Source organism: Colobus angolensis, unplaced genomic scaffold (assembly GCF_000951035.1).
Source record: "Colobus angolensis palliatus isolate OR3802 unplaced genomic scaffold, Cang.pa_1.0 Scaffold207, whole genome shotgun sequence".
NCBI classification, from domain to species: Eukaryota; Metazoa; Chordata; class Mammalia; order Primates; family Cercopithecidae; genus Colobus; species Colobus angolensis.
In genome coordinates, this window is record NW_012115233.1 from 5,145,258 (window position 1) to 5,166,966 (window position 21,709).

The 21,709-nt window shown below is 41.2% G+C and overlaps 1 protein-coding gene across 5 annotated transcripts in view; it reads left to right on the forward strand.

Annotated features, from left to right (window-relative positions):
• CDH13 (cadherin 13) overlaps positions 1-21,709 on the forward strand; it is a 1,192,767-nt gene that overhangs the window by 540,162 nt on the left and 630,896 nt on the right. The window contains exon 5 of one of the 5 annotated variants that reach the window (XM_011942176.1): positions 21,352-21,397. The exons of the other annotated variants lie outside the window; for them this stretch is intronic. Within the exon in view, the coding sequence (XP_011797566.1) occupies positions 21,352-21,396 (45 nt within the window). The 3' untranslated portion in view covers position 21,397. The remainder of the gene's footprint in view (positions 1-21,351; positions 21,398-21,709) is intronic. 5 annotated transcript variants of the gene reach the window in all.

A 21,709-nucleotide genomic window follows, 5' to 3' on the forward strand; every position in this document is an offset into this window, starting at 1 on the left:
TCTAGACTGGACCTCACACCTAATGAATCAACATCTTTGTATTGCTTCTTCTGTCCTCTCTGTGCCCCTCTTCCCATCGTTTCCAACCAACTCAGTCAGTCACTGCTCCCTCCAGCAGGGAATATGCCCCTGTGGGGTGTACCTATGGGAAGATAGCCATCATTGGCTAAACCTGGAAACTAGTTATTCTAACCGAGTTAATAACAAACCCAGAATAACCCAACCCCTAAAAGGAGGTGGATTTGGACAAGAAGTTCTAAAGAGTATTTGCTAAGAGGTGTTGATATGTTGCGAAGAATCAGTCACTTATTTTTCAAGGATAGCTTTAAAAAAAAAATAAAAGCCCAACTACTTAGTCTATTAGAAATAAAGTCAGTAGGCCAGGTGCAGTGGCTCATGCCTATAATCCCAGCATGTTCAGAGGCAGAGGCAAGCGGATCACCTGAGGTCGGGAGTTCGCAACCAGCCTGACCAACATGGTGAAACTGTCTCTACTAAAAATACAAATTTAGCTGGGTGTGGTGGTACATGCCTGTAATCCCAGCTACTCAGGAGGCTAAGGCAGGAGAATCACTTGAACCTGGGAGGTGAGGTTGCAGTGAGCCGAGATGGCGTCATTGCACTCTAGCCTGGGCAACAAGAGCAAAACTTTGTCAAAAAAGAAAGAAAGAAAGAAAGAAAAAAAAAATCACTAAGTAGCTTTTCGCAAGATAAAAAAGAAGAAGAAGAAGAAGAAGAAGAAGATTTAGGGTTTAGGGTTTAGTCTATAACCATTGACTTTTGGAAATCCTGTCCTTCCTAAGGAAAATTAGAGGGAAAAAAAGAGCTTTAAGTCTCTGTGCATGAGAAATACCATTTGTGATTAAATTTCTGTGAAATACATACTCAAAACTGGCAAATTCTCACCATGTCTTTCTAAAATTGCTGTTTGATGTCTTACATGCCAAAATGACTCTGAACTAGTGCTGTCTTGAAAACCACCTAAATGATCACAATAAGGGAGTCATTAATTAAATAATAAGGTGGATGTGATAGACTATTATGCAGTCATTAAAAATCATGTTCTCAAATAATTTTTTAAACATATAGAAAAATGCACAAATATATTTTTAAGGGAAAATATAGGTTATAAAACAATATTATAGCATTGTTCTAGTTTTATTAAAAAATCATGTATATTCACCAAAGTGTTGACAGTAGGATTTAAAATGGACTGGTACTTAAAGGTAATTCCTTTACACTTTTTTTCTACTTAAAATATTTCTATATTTATTTGACTTCTGCATAATGGCCATGTTTTATTTTTAAGGCAGCCATTTAATTGGTCATCTAATCTGGGTCCAGTCTCACAGTAAAAGAGGAAACGTTAGCAATTATATCACCAGTACTACAGGCAGAAGCAGGACTATTTTGGACAAACACGATATATGGTTGTTCCGGCTTGAATTGCGCCCTCCAGAATCCATGTGTTGAAGTCCTAACCTCCTAACCTCTGGTCCCTCAGAATATGGCTTTCCTTGGAAACAGGGTTGTTGCAGATATAATTAAGATGGGGTTATACTGAATGATGTAGACTGGGCCTCTAATCCAGTATGACTGGTGTCCTTAGAGAAAGAAAAAATGTGGACACAGACACTCCCACAGAGAGAGAACACTACGTGAGCAGGAAAGCAGAGATTGGGATGATGCATCTACAAAGCATGGAATGCCAAGAATCGACAGTAACCACCAAAAGCTGTAACTGCTTAGTGGGTTCACCTTACGGCTGCCTACACAGAGCCGCCTTCTCAAGACGGGGGAATTGAAATAAGGAAAGAGTAATGCATGCAGAGCCAGCTGTGTGGGAGACTGGAGGAGTTTTATTATTATTCAAATCAACTCCCCTGTGCATTCGGGATCAGAGTCTGGCTCTGTCGCCCAGGCTGGAGTGCAGTGGTGCAATCTTGGCTCACTGCAAGCTCCGCCTCCCGGGTTCACGCCATTCGCCTGCCTCAGCCTCCCGAGTAGCTGGGACTACAGGCGCCTGCCACCATGCCTGGCTAATTTTTTGTATTTTTTTAGTAGAGATGGGATTTCACCGTGTTAGCCAAGATGGTCTCGATCTCCTGACCTCGTGATCTGCCCACCTCGGATTCCCAAAGTGCTGGGATAACAGGTGTGAGCCACCGCACCCAGCCGGGATCAGAGTTTTTAAAGACAATTTGGTGGGAGAGGAGGGACAGTGAGTCAGAGCGTGCTGATTGGTTGGGTCGGAGATGAAATAATGGGATGTCATGTTCTTGAGCTGAAATCAGTTCCTGAGTTGGGGGTCATAAGATCAGATGGGCCAGTGTCTCTATCTGGGTGGGGCCAACGGATCCATCAAATGCAGGGTCTGCATACCACCTCAAGCACTGATCTTAAGAGCAGTTTAGGAGTGTTTGTATCTTACAGCCTCCAGCTACATGACTCCTAAACCATAATTTCTAATCTAGTGGCTAATGTTAGTAGTCTAATCCCCAGGCAAGAAGGAAGTTTGTTTTGGGAAAGAGTTGTTATTGCCTTTGTTTTAAACTATAAATTAAGTTCCTCCCAAAGTTAGTTCAGCCTATGCCCAGGAATCAACAGGGACAGTTTGCAGGTTAGAGGCAAGATGGAGTCACTTAAGGTGTACCGTTTTCACTGTCTGAGTCATAATTTTGCAAAGGCGGTTTCAGTCCTATAAGACCAACATACAACAGATTCTCCCTCGGAGGCTCAGAAGGAACCAACCTTGCCATCACCTTGATCTCAGACTTCTGACTTCCAAAACCATGAGGCAAGAAGTGTCTGTTTAAGCCACTCACTTTGTGGCATTTTGGTTTTTTGTGGTAGGCCTGTGAAACTAATACAATGGTCATTATAGTTATTTTATATTTAGAAATTAAGAGCAATTCTGGGGGTGAGACATGGGCAAGAGTAGGGAAGAATGAAGTTCAGTGCAACAAAAGAAGCGTGTTCACTCAACTAAGACTGTAAACAACGGTGTCGTTCAAAAAGGTGTATTCCTTCTTTCTGCCTGGCCGCTCTTTAGGGAGCCCTATCCTGTTGATATCAGGCTTGACCGTGTGACTTGCTTCAGCCTGTGGCGTGTGAGTCATAGTCACATGTTCCATTGAGAAGTGGGAGCTTTAAAGACCATGCTATGGTGCTGCCATTTTCGTCGTTTGCCATGACACCAGCTTACCCTAAGGGAGAGCTGCTGCTTTAGCCTGAAACAGAGTTGAAACTGAACTGTCATGAACCTGTCACATGAGATAAAAATGTTTCTTGCTGGCTGGCAGCAGTGGCTTACACTTGTGATCCCAGCACTTTGGGAGGCCAAGGAGGGCGGATCACGAGGTCAGGAGATCGAGACCATCCTGGCTAACATGGTGAAACCCCATCTCTACTAAAAATACAAAAAAATTAACCAGGCGTAGTGGCAGGCACCTGTGGTCCCAGCTGCTGGGGAGGCTGAGGCAGGAGAATGGCGTGAACCTGGGAGACAGAACTTGCAGTGGGCCAAGATTGTGCCATTGCACACCAGCTTGGGCGACAGAGCGAGACTCCGTCTCAAAAAAGAAAAAAAAAATGTTTCTTTTGGCCAAGTGCGGTGGCTCACGACTGTAATCCCAGCACTTTGGGAGTCTGAGGCTGCGGGATCACAAAGTCAGGAGATCAAGACCATCCAGGCCAACATGGTGAAACCCTGTCTCTACTAAATATACAAAATATATATATATATATTAGTGGGGTTTGGTGGCACACACCTGTAGTCCCAGCTACTCCAGAGGCTGAGGCAGGAGAATTGCTTGAATCCAGGAAGTGAAGGTTGCAGTGAGCCAAGATCGCACCACTGCACTCCAGCCTGGTAACAGAGCAAGACTCCATCTAAAAAAAAGAAAAAAAATGTATCTTTTGCTAGTGTTATTCACTAAGATAAGAAGGCTATAGTGTTACTGCAGCAGAATGTAGCCTAAGCTAACTGATAAGACATTGACTAACCAACTCTCAGGTACCATGCCAGGATGAAAAAAAAAAAAATTAATTAGACACAGTTCCTGCCAGCAAAGAACTAACATTAAACTATGTATCATTTGCCTTTAAAAGATGAAGATTTTTGGCCCCAGGTGTGTTCTATATTTTCTATAACACCTGCCTGCAAGTAAATGTTAAATGATGTTATTTCAATTGGTTTTTCTATGGCAAAAATCTTTAAAGCTCTCGTATTGAAAGCGGTTCTTGAAATCTTAAACTACATGTACAGATATAAAGTCAGCCAATTAAAATTTTATGGTTTAGGAAAAAAAATCTCCTCTGAAAAATAAACCTAAGTCAATTATTTCATTATTTAATTCTCATTTGGAAAATAAGATGTTCAGACATTAAGTTATATTGGAAGGAAAAAAAACCACTTATGTGAGAACAGTCAAATATGTTTCATTTACTGTTAGAGAATGTTAATTTCAAGGAGCAAGCTTTGAAAGCAACCAAATTTGGCAAAGACAAGTAGGTCTTCCCTGAGAAATACTGGACAGCAACAGATTATATAAGGAAAGGACAGAGGGGAGAGACATTTCAAGTGCAGGCCTGGGTGGAGGTAGAAGAGTCATGTTCTAGAGTCAGCATTGTAAAGCAAAAATTGCATGGTGTCAAAATTATCCTTGAAAGTCCCTTAAATGGCCCTTAAATTGTCTGGACCTGTGCCTTTGGAGGTTGAAAGGCCAAGAATTAATGTCTTTTGTTTCTCTGGGGCAGTGAAGGCCAAGGTCTAATTTGAAAGGGGCAAAGGACAATGGGGAAAATAAAAGATCTCTGCCTTTCTTGGTCCATCTTTTGGTCTGTTGTCCTCTCTCTGGGTGACTCTCCCTCCATCTCTCCTCCTGCTCTTTTCCCTCAACAGTGCATATAGCTAAAGTCAAACAAGTTAAATGTGCACGGTAGGCAACTCTAGTCCTTACAACTTAAAAACTTTAAAATGGATGCCTTGGGGGCCTATTGTGTACCCTGTCCTACGCTAGACATGGAAGAGATAGAAAGCAGGGATGGGGGTGAGATGAGGAGAGGGATCAAGAGACCTCAAAGGAGTGAGGAAGACTAAAATGCAAACAGCTGATATAAATACAGTGTGGTCAAGTCTAGGCAGTTTGTCAGGTAAACACACCATGCCACAAACAGTTCTCAAACCTTGGCTGCATTTCAGAATCATGTGAGCTTCCAAAAGCGTCAATGCCCAAGACACACCCCAGATTCACACCCATTGCCAGTGACCCTGGAATCTCTGGGGTGGACCTGGTCATCAGCATGGCTTAGAGCTCCCCAGGTGAGTCCACATGCAGCCAAGGTTGAGACTGGGGGCTACAGCTATGAAGAAGAGCATCTGGTGTGGGCCTGAAGGCTGGGTAGGAATTAGCTGGGAGCAGTTAGCACTCCAGGCTAGGGGAACCCCAATACTAAAGCTTGTTCAGTACAAAGTGGCTTTGTTTGTGCTTTGAACATAGCATGGTTATAAATTAAAGAATAACCAAACTCCTTGAGTTGAATCAGTACACACCATAATGCATCGGCTCACATCAACATGGCAACATCTTTTCATCTCTCTTCATTAAGCGCCACTGGTTCTTTAAAAGCCTGGGTATTAATGGATTCTGTCTGATGATGATTCACTCCATAGTTCCATGATGCATGCATCTCTAACCAGTACAAGCAAAGCATTTTCCTTTCAAGCATCTAATCCTAGCATTGTGCCATAGCCATGGCCCTCTAAGATACACACCCCATCTACAAAGGCGACATGTAGTCTTAAGGTACAAAGCATTTCCTTTAGGGGAGTGATTGCCTGTGTGTCCAAGCTGATGAAGAGTGCTCTTTTAAGTTGGAGAAAATTGATTTTGTTGTGGTTGTTGCACAAACGTTTATGTTTTCAAAGCCTCCAGATAAAAGGCAACATGGGCAGCTAACAAGCCCCTAATAGGACTACATCAAGTTTTACTCACCTGCTGCCAGGGCTTGACTTCTGTGTCTTGATGACATGAAACCAGGCTTTGACAGCATTCATTTTTGCTGAAGGAGCCTCCCCCAGTCTCCTTCCATAAATCCTATGCTCCTTTATTCCTTATTCATTCAGCACAGATGTTTTTATGGCCATAATATATTTATACTAATTCAGAGGCTTGCCATCAGGTAGATAGGCTCATCTCTCTGATCCGGAAAGCAGCAGAGGCACTCCTTCTGACATTGAAGACAAAAATAAGGTCTGCTTTTTTTCCCCACAGTGCTCTTCAAAGGAGCAATTTTCTAAAATTCGAACAAGGGTGTCATAGTTAATACGATGGAATTCTCCTTTTCTTTTTCTTATCATCTTTTCCAAATCAAGGGCAGTAGATGCCAGAACTCCAGTGACGTCAGGCCACTGTAGTTTCAAAATGCTTTTCTCAGTCAGGTTTCTTATTATCTGATCCTGGTTCTGTAGATTGTCACAGAATTGACTTTTTAGATTAATTTTGATTCTTATTTAAATTACTTTTTAATAGCTAATTGCCACACAGTCCATCTAATTAACGGTATTGGGATTCGGATCAACCAGTGAGATGACTACAGATAAAAAACCCTTGCTATCATTTGGTTGTTCTCCTTCAAGGAACAGAAGCCAGGTAGCAAACCATGTGCCTACCCTTTGGGCAGGGAATGGGTGGCTCTAAGAGATTACAGATGCTGTCTTCTGGAATCAGTTCTCATCTTGGTCAATTGGATGAGTCAGAGAGATTTTGGAAACATCTTCAGGCTAACCCAATTTACATTATAGTTATATTTTAATTGCATTTTAAAGTCTAAATGCAGTTGATTGTGAAAACTGTGTCACATCATTTAAGGGAACTAGAGCTTTCTTTTTATGGAAATGCAAAAGGACCTAGCAGGAAAATACCACGTTACCTAAGCAGTAAAGAAATGTATCCGGCCGGGCGCAGTGGCTCACACCTGTAATCTCAGCACTTTAGGAGGCCAAGGTGGGCAGATTACAAGGTCAGGAGATTTAGACCATCCTGGCTAACATAGTGAAACCCTGTCTCTACTAGAAAAAAAAAAAAATTAGCTGAGCATGGTGGTGCATGCCTGTAGTCCCAGCTACTCAGGAGGCAGAGGCAGGAGAGTAGCTTAAACCCGGAAGGCAGAGGTTGCAATCAGTCAAGATCATGCCACTGCACTCCAGCCTGGGTGACAGAGTGAGACTCCATCTCAAAAAAAAAAAAAGAAAAGAAAAAGAAATGTGTCCTCGAAGCTTCCTTAGATTGTTCTAGAAAGAATGACCAGCAGTCCACAACCAATGCATTTCGTGGACTCATTCCAGGTATCATGCACCTTTTATTGTTTCATTTTCTTTGGGTCAGACTTTTAGGAAGTGGGTTCCCTGTCCCAGGCACTGAGCTAGGTAAATTCTGGGGATAAGATCAAGAAGAGTCCCTTCCCAAATCCAGGTACTCCCAGTCCCCTGGGGAAAACAAAGTCTGGGGCAATCCCTCGCCTTCACCTCTCATCTTATTTTTAAATAAAAGTTTCTCTTTCTTCATACTCTTTGCTTTCTGCTTCAGCAAGATTGTTTCCTGCTCGCTCTCCACGCCTGCTGCCTCTCTGAATATTGTTTCTTCTCACTGCACTGTGCTGTGCAGTGAGCCCATATTTATTTTCCTTTTTTTCTTTTTTGCACCCGACCACATATCTTTATTCAGTAATTCTACCCCTTCACAGCACAGGGCCCAGTGGAGGCTGCCCTTCCAGGGACCCCAGGCCCATGTGGACTTGCCAGAGCTGGCTGTCCCTGTCCAGCAGGGCACAGACCTCTCCTGGTCTGACACTGAACAGTGACCAGTGCTGACTCAGAGCAGCCCATCTGCCGGCACGCTGTTCAGAAAGTCGTGGAGGTAGATATACTGCTCCAGTGTTGGGGTCATAAGGCCACAGGCCTGGGACTGCAGCAGAGCCACATTAAAGAGATCCATGGTACACTCAGACCCTGCCTGCTGCTGCAGCTGCTCCATGGCCAGGAAGGTGCCCAGCTGGGTTGTACCCTTGCTGGAGTCACTGAGCAGTGTGCCTGGCTTCTGGCTCTTGCTTCAGGAGCAGCACTGGGCCCGCGGTAGCCAGGAAGGGCAGTAGGGTGGTCCTTGGGACCTGCAGTCATCGAATGCTGGACTCTCTTTGGGTTTCTTCTCAGCAGTCTTCTTTCTTTACTTTGCTCACTTTTCCTAAATAACACTGTTTATTCTCAGGACCTTCATTACTACATATATATTAATAATTCACAAATCTGAATTTCATTCTTTGCCTGTCGTTTGGTTTCCAAATTTATTTTCACTCACCATTCCTACATAGTCAGACACCTTGAACTTCACATGTTTCAATTTTGATTCTTTGTCTTCCCTTCCATGTCTTGTAGCTTATCTATTTTTTTCTGTCTTGGCAAAAGTTCCCATTTGCCCAAAGTAGAGGATTGAAAATAATCTGGCTTTTAAAAATACCCTGGGGAAAAAAAAAGACCATTCATCAGTCTGCTGATTCTATATCTCTGAGTAACACTGTGAATTCCTGTGACTCTACTTGAGTTAAATTTACTCCTAGCTTTTAAAAATAAAGCCAATGAAAGACCAGAGAGATTATTACAAAGCCTGCATTCTTGTGAAGTTGCTGAATCCACGGTTTTATTTTAGTCAATCACATTTCCATATTTCAAAAATATTTTCTAAACAATAGGTATTACGGGGTCAGTCTTGTGGGGTTTATTATTTTGTAACACTGAGCTAAAGTCTCTATGAGAAAGATAACTAGGTTGTTGGAGAATTAAACTGGTCAAGAAGTGAACATTGATGCCTAAACCTCTCCTCTGAATTTTTGAGCAGATGTTAACACAGGCACATAGAAAAGAGCCTTAGCAGAAATCACAAACAGAGATTTCCATTGTTGAGTCACAGTGGTCACTGAAAGGGATATAACTTTAATTTCTCATTTGAACATACATGGCATCCGTTTAACCAATTCATTTACAGCACAGTCTGTTAAGCATATAAAACTGTACCACATCCAGCCGGATTGATTTTTAAATTCTAATATAATGCAGCTGGGCATGGTGGGTCATGTCTGCAACCCTATCACTTTGGGAGACTGAGGCTGGTGGATCACCTGAGGCCAGGAGTTCAAGACCAGCCTGGCCAACATGGCGAAAACCCGTATCTACTAAAAATACAAAAAAACTAGCCAGGCATGGTGGTGCGCACCTGTAATCCCAGCTACTCAGGAGGCTGAGGCACAAGAATCACTTGAACCCAGGAGGCAGAGGTTGCAGTGAACCAATATCACACCACTGCATTCCAGCCTGGGTGACAGAGCAAGACTCTGTCTCAAAAAAGAAAAAGAAAAAAATTGTTACATAATGCACCCTCGCACATAATCTTAGATGTGCCATGATTCAAACTATGAATTCTGTAGGAAAGCTACATTTTAAACATGTTTGGGTGAAAATGATGTGTCACTGTAGGTTCAATGACTGTATCAAATGTACCACTCTGGTGGGGGACGTTGGCAATGAGAGAGGCTACCTGTGGAGGCAGGAGGTATGTGAGAAATCTCTGTACCTGATTTCAATTTTATTATGAACCTGAAACTACTCTAAAAAAAAGTCTTAAAAATAAGTTGGATTAACATGGTTTTCAAGCAGGTAGCAATTAAGACTGTGGTTGTCATAGAGACAGATCTATGGCAGTGGAGGTGAAGGGTGAGAGCTTTGCTTTATCAGAATGGCAGTTCTGCATTTTTGTGAATGTCAGCAAATGAATTTGACCCATGTTGTATGGACGTAGATCAAAGGGCACATTTAGCATATGGTCAGTGTGGCGCTTATGTGGCCTTCCAAAAGGCCAGTTCCACAGTGATAACCACCACTAATAATCCTACAAACCTCTCCAGCTGCTTTCAGTGACATGACTTCTGAGCTAGAGGGAAAGAGAAGAGGGGTGATATTTTATAAATATCAATTTTCAAAAATCTCTGATCTGTTGGCATTAACTGATGAGCTCAAAGATGCTCAGAAACCTCCTGCCTGCACAACAACTGTAACCATGGCAACCTGCATTTGTAAAGGATGTTGAAGATGTTTTTAAACATAAGGTGAGAAAAACAGTTTCTACACAAATGTTTGTCTGGAATCTTACGTCTAATTCCTCCAGTACACGTTTTTCCGTTACTGGGACTTGATACAATGCTGGAAGCTTTCCTGTTAGGGCAGAAATTGGGCAACCCAAGATAGTCACAGATCTTGAGATCACTGCCATTGCTATGAAAATGAGGCTTTCTGATTGCATCCAGACTGAGCATCCGCTTGCCTGGTGTTCTTATACATCATACATGAAAGAGATTGGCAACTCTTCCTGAAAGCTTTGAATTTTTGATGTCGTTTGTTCCATGTGATTTTCTAAGGCTATATTGGACCACTATACATTCTAGAACAAATTAGTTAAAACCTCCAGTTTCCAGGGAGATATACTAGTGTCTCAATAAAGTGCTGGATTTGAGTAAAAGACGGAGAATCATGTCTGTAATCCTAGCACTTTGGGAGGCTAGGTTCAATGTAGTATTCAGAATTTGAATATTGAGCTTCTACATTAAAGAAATCATCAAATAAATAAATCAGGGTCTATCAGTTTTCTTAACAGTCAGATTTTTGTTGCTTTTAAATGAGCAATTCTAACTGTATTTTAACTGATTATAGGGAGAGTCCATTTTAAGGAGTCAGAATGTAATCAAAGATGCCTACTACTATTTTGAGATAGAAACAGATAAAGTTCAAACAGCGCAAATACTAAATAAGCAAATTAAGCATTATGTCTTTTTTTTATTGTCTGCCACTCATCCACAACCACCAACATTTGTCTTGACAAACCACCAGCATTTCCCTCCCCCGCCTTGACTCTGCATGGGTTTGCATATTTATGGAGTTAAAGAGTCACCCACCATGGTTCTCTTTCTCATCCACATTCTTGTGTTACCCATCCATCTCTCTCACTCTCCTAATATACCTCTTCCCAACTAATTACATTAATCAACAACAAAGAACAACTCTAAAAGTCTGCCCAAGAGAAGAGTTTCAAAAGCCTGAGGTGCTATGTCAAACAACCCACCGTAGTTCTTCTGGAACATTGCAACTCAAAATGAGGTAGCAATCGATCCAGAGAACAAATGACCATTATTAATGTAATTCTCTTCTGCACTTAAGAATCCATTTTTTTCCCTGTCAATGCCAATTTCTCTCACTGCTTTCTTGGTTCTAATTCAGAAGTAAGTAAAGTCAGCTAGTCCTTTTGTTTGGGAGTTACGTCCATTTTATAAAGTATTAAAGGAAAATGGGTTAAATATGAACTGCTTCTCAGATGTGACATTTACATGCCTGATGCTTCCTTAACCCTTCATGTAACCAAATACAGGAATCCATTTTACAGATAATAAGGAACATTCACACGTTCCATCTTTTACATATGTGAGGACCAGGCACTGACTAGAAAATTTTCTTCACCATTGTCATCATCATCCCCATCATTAGCATCTTGTCATCATCATTGTCACGATGACAAAGATGCTTTCATGATGATGAAAGCATCATCATGCTTTATTACATGGTATCATTGAATCCTTCCAACAAGATACCAGACCATTTTATTGTGGGCATTTTACAGATATTTACACTGAAGTTCAGAGTTGTTGAGTGGTTTACCCAAGAATGCATAGCAAGTAAATGATAGAGCTGAAAACTGAATCTGTCTTTCTCTAATGCTAAGCCTCAGTTTCCCTACCAAGTTTTAAAGGTTGAACAAATTAAGGTGTTGAAAGAGCACCCTGAGTCTGAGAGTCAGAAGGGAATCAGGGCAGGAAGTGTCTACTTAAGTGGTCCTCAAATTTCAGGTTGCCTAAAACGTTACTGAATGAGCTTGTCAAAATGCATGAAGAAGACCCTACCCCACTACCACCACCCTCTGACACACATACACACAGATTCTGATTCAGTAGGTCTGAGATTAGTCCAAAATCTATACTTGTGGCAAACTCCCCAGGTGATTTCCATAGAGACAGTCTCTAGGCCACCCTTGGAGAAATGGTTTTATAGGTGGATTGGGGACTGTGGAGAGGCCTAAATCCCCAACTTGCAGAGCTAGCTTGGACTGCTCCCAAGTCCAGCACACTCATTGATGTGGTTTGGCTGTGTCCCCACTTAAATCGCATCTTGAATTGTAACTCGCACAGTTCCCTTGTGTCGTAGGAGGAACCTGGTGGGAGGTGATTGAATCACTGGGGCAGGTCTTTTCCATGCTGTTCTTGTGATAGTGAATAAGTCTCACAAGATTCGACGGTTATATAAAAATGAGAATTTCCCTGCACGAGCTCTCTTCTCTTATCTGCCACCATGTGAGACGTGCCATTCACCTTCCACCATGATTGTGAGGCTTCCCCAGCCATGTGGAACTATAAGTCCAATAAACCTTTACTTTTGTAAATTGCCCAGTCTCAAGTATGTCTTTATCAGTAGCGCAAAAAATGGACTAATACACTCACCTATGTAGGGAAACCTCTTTGTTCCCTACACAGGTTCTCTGCATTGGTTCAGAGTCCATCTCTTCCACTGGGATGTCCATCTTGAGGTCAAAACCTGCACCCCAGTTAACATAAAATAAAAATAACAATGGCTATAATTGTGAACCATCCGCTGCTAACCTCCTGTTGTAGTGCTGCAGGCTGGACGCTCATCACTTTGTTTTGTTGTCTTTGCCATCAGCATTGTAGTAGAGCCACTGGCACTCACCCATGTCCAGCCACGTTCCTCCTGGTCACACAGAAATTTCTGACTCTGTTTTCTATTGCCTTTGCAGTCAGAGGGAACCATATGACTGGTGCTAGCCAAAGTGTGTCGTCTCCACTCTCTTTCTTTCCTTGGTGCCATGGATGTGTTTGATATGGTGCCAGCTGCAAAGTAGTGGAGGCTTCTTCAGCTTGGGTTCTTGAGCTGACATATAGCATAAAGCCACCACCCACCATTCTAAATTCACAGCATGCGCAAGAGATAAACAAACCTTTGTTTTGTTAAGCCTCTGGGATTTTGTTTTATTTCGTTCAGTGTTTAATTTCTGCACCACAGCCTAACCCATCCTAACCAATAAAACGTGATCACTGTCAACATCGTCATCATCATCACAATCATCAAATTTATGAATTATGAAAATAAAACGTTATCTTGTGCCGAACATTAGACTAAGCATTTTGCCAACATTATCTAATTTAATAATCACGCCAACACTGTAAAAAAGACATAGTTGTTATCTGTATTTTACCCAGTTGGTAACTGATCAGGAAAAAAATGAAAACCCAGCAGCCTGACTCCAAAGCCCATGTGCTTAACCAAATACTACAGCATAGGTTGCTTAAGTGCCAGCTTTAGTGGTTAGTGCTTTAGATGCTTATCATAGGTAATCCTCTGCCAACCTGTAGAAGTAGCCATTATTAACTTCATTTTCCAGTGTGAACACTGACGGTTGGAGAGATTAAATGTCTGGTCTGAGGCCACACACCACACACCACACACCACACACCACACATGGTGGAGTTAGGTCACAACCCAAGTCCCTCTGACTCTTGAAGGAAGCATCATTTATTGAAAAACTAGAGTGTCTAAGCAGATGATTTTGATTCCTTCAACTCTGTTTCAGAAATGTCTAGGGGCCCCACAGATCTCCTGAGTTCAGGAGTTCAAAGCCAGCCTGGCCAACATGGTGAAACCCGTCTTACTAAAAATACAGAAATTAGCTGGGCATGGTTGGGGGGCCGCCTGTAATCCCAGATACTCAGGAGGCTGAGGCAAGAGAATCTCTTGAACCCGGGAGGTGGAGGTTGCAGTGAGCTGAGATTGCGCATTGCACTGTAGGCTGGGTGACAAGAGTGAGACTGTCTCAAAAATAAAACAAAAAAAACAAAAATCATCATTTTACCGATGATATTTACAATAATAGCTCCTGCCAGTAATAGAGACTACCAAAAAAAGCCAATGCTATTTATTAAATACAGTGCACTAAGCACTACATATATATATGTATATACGTGTATGTGTTTGTGTGTGTGTGTATATGTGTGTGTGTGTGTGTATGCATGCCAGCTAATGTCATGCCCTCACAAAGTGGACATTATTCTTATCTTACAAATAAAAACACTAATGCTTAGAGAGTTTCACTGTTTGCCACAGGATGCCCAGGTAAAACCACAGCAGAACTGGAGACTGAATCCAGGCAGCCTGGCTCCAAAACCTTGCAGTTGGTCAGCACACTCTCTGCCCTGAGCGCTGAGCCGTCAGCCCAGTCCAGGCTCTGATCACAGAAAGAGTGCATGTGAGAGATAAGGAGAAGCAGGAAAAGAAAAAAAAAGTAAAATGTAGGCTACGGGTTGGCCCGTAAGAATTTAGGAATCCCTAAAGAGGGAGGACTAGAGGCTCAAGGGAAAATGGCCAAGTCCAGTAAGTCCCTCCAAACATCAAGTGGGGACATCTCAGTAGAGTAAACCCCTACAACTGATCTGCCAAGATGTTCCACAATACAAAAAGGATTCTGATGGCAAAAACAATGCCCACCCTTGCCTGTCTTGAAGATTCAAAATGCAAAGTAGATGATAGATGATGGATATTCTAAGATTTGTTGCAGCAAGAGGATAGTTATGAGATTAACTCTTCCTTTCTTATTTGCTTTGGACCACAGCACACTTTTTATTATGCAAAACCTTTTAGCATCTACTGAAAGGCACTGGGCATTTGAGGGAGGGGACTAGCAGGCTGCAGAGCAGGGTGCTGAGTTCTGTGCCGAGGAAGACGGTTGGTTGTGGAAGATGTAATGGCCACAAATGAGAGGAGTGGGCAGGGGTTACAGGGTAGGGGTAATGAGACCTGGAATTGGTGATTTCAGCCAAGAAGGGGAGGAAGGATAAGAAGCAAATATCAGTGACATATGCATAAGTTAAAAAGATGGATGTAGATCCTGGCCAACACGGTGAAACCCCATCTCTACCAAAAAAAAAAAATACAAAAAATTAGCCGGGCATGGTGGCAGGTGCCTGTAGTCCCAGCTACTTGGGAGGCCGAGGCAGGAGAATGGAGTGAACCCAGGAGGTGGAGCTTGCAGTGAGCCGAGATAGCGCCACTGCACTCCAGCCTGGGAGACAGAGCAAGACTCTGTCTCAAAAAAAAAAAAAAAAAAAGATGGAGGTAGGGCTAGTTTCCAAGATGGCTTAAAAGTACACATGGGTGCCAGTTTGACCTCCAAATAGAAATTAGAGACCTAGAATTCAGAAGAGAAGGCAGAACGAGCAAATGGAGACTCCAGGTCACCTTAATTCTCCTTTTCTTGGGGGAATGGTGGAAAGAGAAGAGCAACTGAAGGGCTTCAGCACAATTGCTCTATAGGAGGCAGGAGAGAGAAGAGTAGCCTGGAATCAACGGTGGTAGGAGAGGCTGGAGGGCCTCAGGAAATCCAAGGCAAAAGAGCAGTTAGCTCTAAGGACCATTTTTTGAAAGTAGAGATAATGAAAGTGGGGATGTGCATTGTTTGTGGAAAGATGGAAACATCCTCAGTCAGAAAGCATTTTGCCATTAGCAGCGGGCAGTGATGCTGACAGTTTGTAGTTGGTGACCAGATTTTAAACAGTAGTTTGGGCAAGACAGGGTATCCAGCAAATCACTTTGCAGCAGCGGATCCCTGACATTAAGGGAGTCAATTCTTGATACTGTAAGTGCATAACCAAGTGCTGCTGTGGTATAATGAGGTGTGAAATACCAGACCTGACTATTTTTATGTAAATCTCTAACATGGTGTTTAAGCAGAGCAGAGCAGTGGGGAGAAGGGGCTTAAGCAGAAATGGGCTTTGAGGACCTCTCAGCCCAGACAGGAAGAGTAATTGGGCTAAGATGAGAGAGGGGTAAAACTCAGCACATCTCCAAAGCCATCCAAGGTTAGAGACAATTAACCTCTTGATTCCTCCCTCCTTTCCTTCCAAGATCAGATTTTTATTATCTCAGAAACATTTAAACTTCAAGAAAATGTGAGGAACACAGACTTTCTGAGCCAGCTTCCATTGACATGCCATTTGATTAATTTATGTGATTGGGACAGCAGTTCAGAGGGAATACAGATTGTGCTCTTACCTGCCCCATTTCCATATTTAATATGTTCAGGTATGGTTATGAGAGAGCATCTCATGTTTACACTAACTTGTGTCTTTTGAAGTTCACTTTTAACTTTGTGTTGATAAAACACCATTTTCCAATTCAGATTTTTCAAAAAATGCCCATTGGGCATCATGTAGCTTTTGCAGAATGAGATGTTTTTAGCATTACTGTGAAGCAGGGACAAACGTATTACTGCCATTCACAGAGACATATTTGCAGTGTTGCGAATCTCCCAAATATTTCAAAAAATTACAGCAGTCGCCTCTTGCACCTCACAATTAGCTGCCTAAGATTCTAGGAGAGAAGCAATTGGATTTTATGTATAAAAATGCCTCTATTTGCTGCATTTTTACTTTTTGAGAAGTTGGAAGTTACATGAAAATAAACATACTATACAAGGAAACATGGCAGATTTCTCCTAGTGTTTTAGTAATCCCACAAAGGTTTGTGAATATTGGCAAACATATTTGCAATGGTACTTCCCTGCTATTTACTTTGTAGACTTTGAGTTGGTCTTAGATTCTTGTCTGTAAGTGAAATGTAGTAGTATTAAAAAAAAAAAAAAAAAATGCCGGGCATGGTGGCTCATGCCTCTAATCCCAGAACTTTGGGAAGCTGAGGCAGGTGGATCATTTGAGGTCAGGAGTTCGAGACCAGCCTAGCCAACATGGTGAAACCCTGTCTCTACTAAAAATACAAAAATTAGCTGGGCATGGTGGTGCACACCTGTAATTCCAGTTACTTGGTAGGCTGAGGCAGGAAAATCTCTTGAACCTGGGAAGCAGCAGAAGTTGCAGTGAGCTGAGATTGTGCCATTGCATGCCAGCCTGGACAACAGAGCGAGACTCTGTCTCAAAAAAAAAAAAAAAAAGCATTACAAGTTGGAGTAGCCTAGGCTCCCATGTTGGTTTTATTACTGGGCTGGGTGCATGTGGATGTTTTGCTGTTTTGCCAAATCTTTCTATGTTCCACATTATCAAGCCCCTTTCTCTCCTCTCCCACAGCTCTCCTATCAATTCCATTTAAGCCAAATCTCATTTTTTCATTGCTTTTTATTTTAATTATCCTGTTTTTAAAATTATTCTGCCTCCTTCTGGTCCCCATTTTCAAATAGCTCAACTGGACTACACACAATAGCAAAGGCACAGAATCAACCTAGGTGCCCATCAGTGGTGGACTGGATTTAAGAAAATGTGGTACATATGTATCATGGAATACCGTGCCGCCACAAAAAAATAAAATAAAATCACATGCTTTGCAGCAACATAGATGCAGCCAGGGGCTATTATCCTAAGTGAATTAATGCACAAACAGAAAACCAAATACCACATGTTCTCACTTATAAGTGGGACCTAAACAATGAATACTCATGGACATAAAGATGTCAACAATAGACAGTGGGGACTACGAGAGTGGGGAGGGAAAGAGGGGTACAAGGGTTGAAAAACTGCTAGATACTGTGCTATCTAGGTGACAGGACCAATCATACTCAAACCTCAGCATCACACAATATACCTAGGTAACAAACCTGCACATTTACCCTGTGAATCTAAAATAAAAGTTGAAATTATAAAATAAATAAATAAATGTGGTACTTCTTTTTAAAATAAACGAACAAAAAAAACCCAAATAGCTTAACTGGGTGTTAAGTACCATCCAATGGACAGTGCCATCCGTTAAAAAAAATATATACACACACACACACATATACACACACACATTATATACACACACATATATACATATATGCATACATATACATATATATACACACACATATATGTGTGTATATATGTGTGTGTGTATATATATTTTTAATGGATGTGTATATATGTATATATGTGTGTGTATATACACATATGTATACGTGTGTGTGTGTATATATATACACACACACACACATATATATGCCTATAGCCTTCTTTGCAGCAGAAGCAGTTCGCCAAATGCCTCTGCCCTTCCTTAGCCCAAATGCTAATAGTAGCTATTTCATGAATGGATACAAAATGACAGAGTCAACTTTATCTAACTTTTCCAAAATGCTGACTCCAGTATTTCATTTTCAAATTAACTTATTCTGATTATAAAAGTAATGCTCACTGTTGTTAGTAAAATGAATAAATAAATAAAAAGAGCTTGTAATTTCCCACTCAGAGATAGCTTCTGATTACATATTGGTGTTTTTACTTCTGTTTTTTTTTTCTATCCATATGAGTATAATTAAATATATATTCACATCTATATCTATACTCATTCATATATATTCATACGTAAGATTAAACTATATGTTCAAATTGTATTCTGCTTTTTAAAATTACGCTTTATTTTCTGGGAATGTTCTCTTCATAAAGTTCTCCCAAGCCATGATGTTTAATGTCCACATAAGAAAACGTCTCATGGACTCTCAATTTATTGAAACTTTTCCCTAGTTTTGGTTATTCTGTTTCCCACCAGTCTTTAATTACTTTAAACAATTCTGTGAGGACCATTCAGGTACACAGACATGAGTCCACAGTTATCTACTTTCTTAGCCTCGATGCTTGGAAGTTGAAATTTGTATTGAAAAACCAAAACTAAATTCCTTCGACAATTAAAACATAATTGTCAAAATTTTTTGCAAAGAAATAACACTAAATAACATAGGTTATGATCACCTATGATATGTGACAGTCCTTGTTTACCTTACGCTTGCCGGCATTAAGCGCTAAGGTTTCTTTTTTTTTGAGACGGAGTCTCACTCTGTCACCAGGCTGGAGTGCAATGGTGGGATCTTGACTCACCTCAACGTCCACCTCCTGGGTTGAAGCGATTCTCCTGCCTCAACTTCCTGAGTAGCTGGGACTACAGGCATGTGCCAACACACCAAGCTAATTTTTGTACTTTTAGTAGAGACAGAGTTTCACCATGTTGGCCAGGATGGTCTCAATGTCTTGACCTCATGATCTGCCTGCCTTGGCCTCCCAAAGTGCCGGGATTAAGGCGTGAGCCACCACACCCAGCCAAGCTTTCTTAAATGTGTCACTTTTATTGATGAAAATAAGGTACTGTGGCTTTTTTTTTCTTTGCCATTTAAAAAACAGTAGTAAGGTATTTTTTTTTCTTTCTCCATGTCTTGTGAAGCAGCTGCCTGTTCAAGCCCTCTTCCCTTTTCCTATTTGGGTGTTAATGGCTTCTCTATTGATTCGTAAAGGCTCACTTCTTATTGTGGATATTAATCTCTTGCCTGTCATATGTTTGTTGCCTTTTTTTTTATGCCAGCTTGTTATTTGAATTAATTTGATTTGATGTTCTGAAATACTACATTTTTAAATCTTTAGCCAGACACAATACCACTTTTTTCCTTATGTTTGTTCCCTTGTTTATACAATTAACAATCTTGGCCTGTTCCAAAATCAAAGTCACATTACATATATTTTTCTAAGTTTTTATGGCTTTATATTCACATTTGATTCTTCAGTCCATCTAGAACTTACTTTTGATGTATGGTTTAATGTAAAGTCCCATTTCAAGTTTTTACCCTTCAAGTTGGTTTTCCTTCCAAATGTTATTTTATTTTATTTTAAATACTTATTCTTTTTCTGGTTTTGTCACATAGCCTTCATGTGACATTAAGCTCTAATACATACAACAGTTTACTTGGGGACCATCTCATATATTAAATTTTGCAAAAATGCCATAATGTTCCAACACTCATAGTTTTATAATGTGTCTTAACATATGACAATAAAACCTTCTAAAATACACACAGGTTTCAAAACTGCCTTAATTAGTTTTTGCTTTGATTTTTCCTCTAGAAAGAAAAAAACATGATCATTTTCTCAGACTCCCGCCATACTTGTTTTCTCAAAGCTACTGTCACACTCTGGATGTATGAGGCCAGGGATGGTGAGAGATCAGGATGTTTCAGAGTGTTTGCTTGACTGATAGAGACTCAGGGTTCCCAAACTGGAAGACGACCACAGAGGAGAAGCTTCCAGTTTTCTAGTCAAAGATACTACTCTGTTTCATGACTAAGCGTGAGAAGCTCACCAATACATTTTCCCCCAATCCCCCTCCATCAGCCTCTGAGATTTTCCTGATAGCTATCTGTCAGTCTTAGGACTGAAAATTGTTGGAATTTTGAACACAATTCTTCGAAGAAATTTTAGTGAGGAACAAGAGATTCTGCTTTGGAATATCCTGTACAGGTTCCCTTACAAAAAGTACTTCTAAGCACCCATCCCTATAATATATCTAAATTTTAAATGCTTATTGATGGAGTAAAATGGAAAGTACAAGAGTCCGTAATGTTATCTGGTAACAGTGTAGATGAGAGGTATGGGAAATGTAGGCATGTGCATGTTTCCTGATTTGACCAAACTTTTCACCATCAGTGACCCTTCTTACTAGTTTTCCAAAAACGGAGAGAACAGATCCAGCATCAATGAAAATCCTGATTTGACCAAACTTTTCACCATCAGTGACCCTTCTTACTGGTTTTCCAAAAACGGAGAGAACAGATCCAGCATCAATGAAAATGACAAAATTGACAAAGTTTTGCCTTGGCCCTCTTCCATCATCGCTGTCCTTTTCTCCTCTATTCAACCATTCAACCTCCCCATCAGTCTTTTTACCCGCCACCCTCCTTTTTTTGAGGGAAGCTGTATTAGGCCATTCTCACATTGCTATAAAGAAATACCTGAGACTGGATAATTTATAAAGAAAAGAGGTTGAATTGGCTCATGGTTCTGCAGGCTGTACAGGAAGCATGGTGGCTTCTGCTTCTGGGGAGGCCTCAGGAAACTTATAGTCACAGCAGAAGGCAAGGGGGAAGCAGGCACATCTTCCTGGCAGAATATGGCAGAAACAGGGCGAGAGAGTGGGGCAGTTTTAAACGACCAGATCTTGTGAGAACTCTATCATGAAAACAGCACCAAAGGGATGGTGCTAAACCATTAATGGAGGATGCACCCCCATGATCCAATCACCTCCCACCAGGCCCCACCTCTAACATGGGAGATTGTAATTGAACATGAGATTTGGGTGGGGACACGGATCCAAACCATATTAAAAGTTTTTCTAATTAGGTTACTCATTCTATTAAAATAGACTGGCCATAAATAATCTTTTAGATGAAGATTTGGCAAGTTCTGTGCCTAGCACAATGGCTGACATGAGATAAGTGCACAGTAAATTTTGAAATACCTATGTCTCTATCCTCATTTCCTTGTTTGTGTCTCCAATTTCCTATATGCCATCAGGGGATTTAGTGACACTGCAAATAGCATGCTCTTTTGCAGGCATGCCTCTCCCATTTCCCCAGAACCTCTTTGTCTTTGTGAGGCATGGAGTCCTAAGCTGTATGTATTCAGGCAGAATTGCAGGAGGATTAACAGTTTCCTGGCATCTTTCTTGCAAAGGTTTGAATACCTTTACCCGTGCAGATCAGCACATGAAATTTAATGTTTACCTTGCCATTTTATTTTTTTT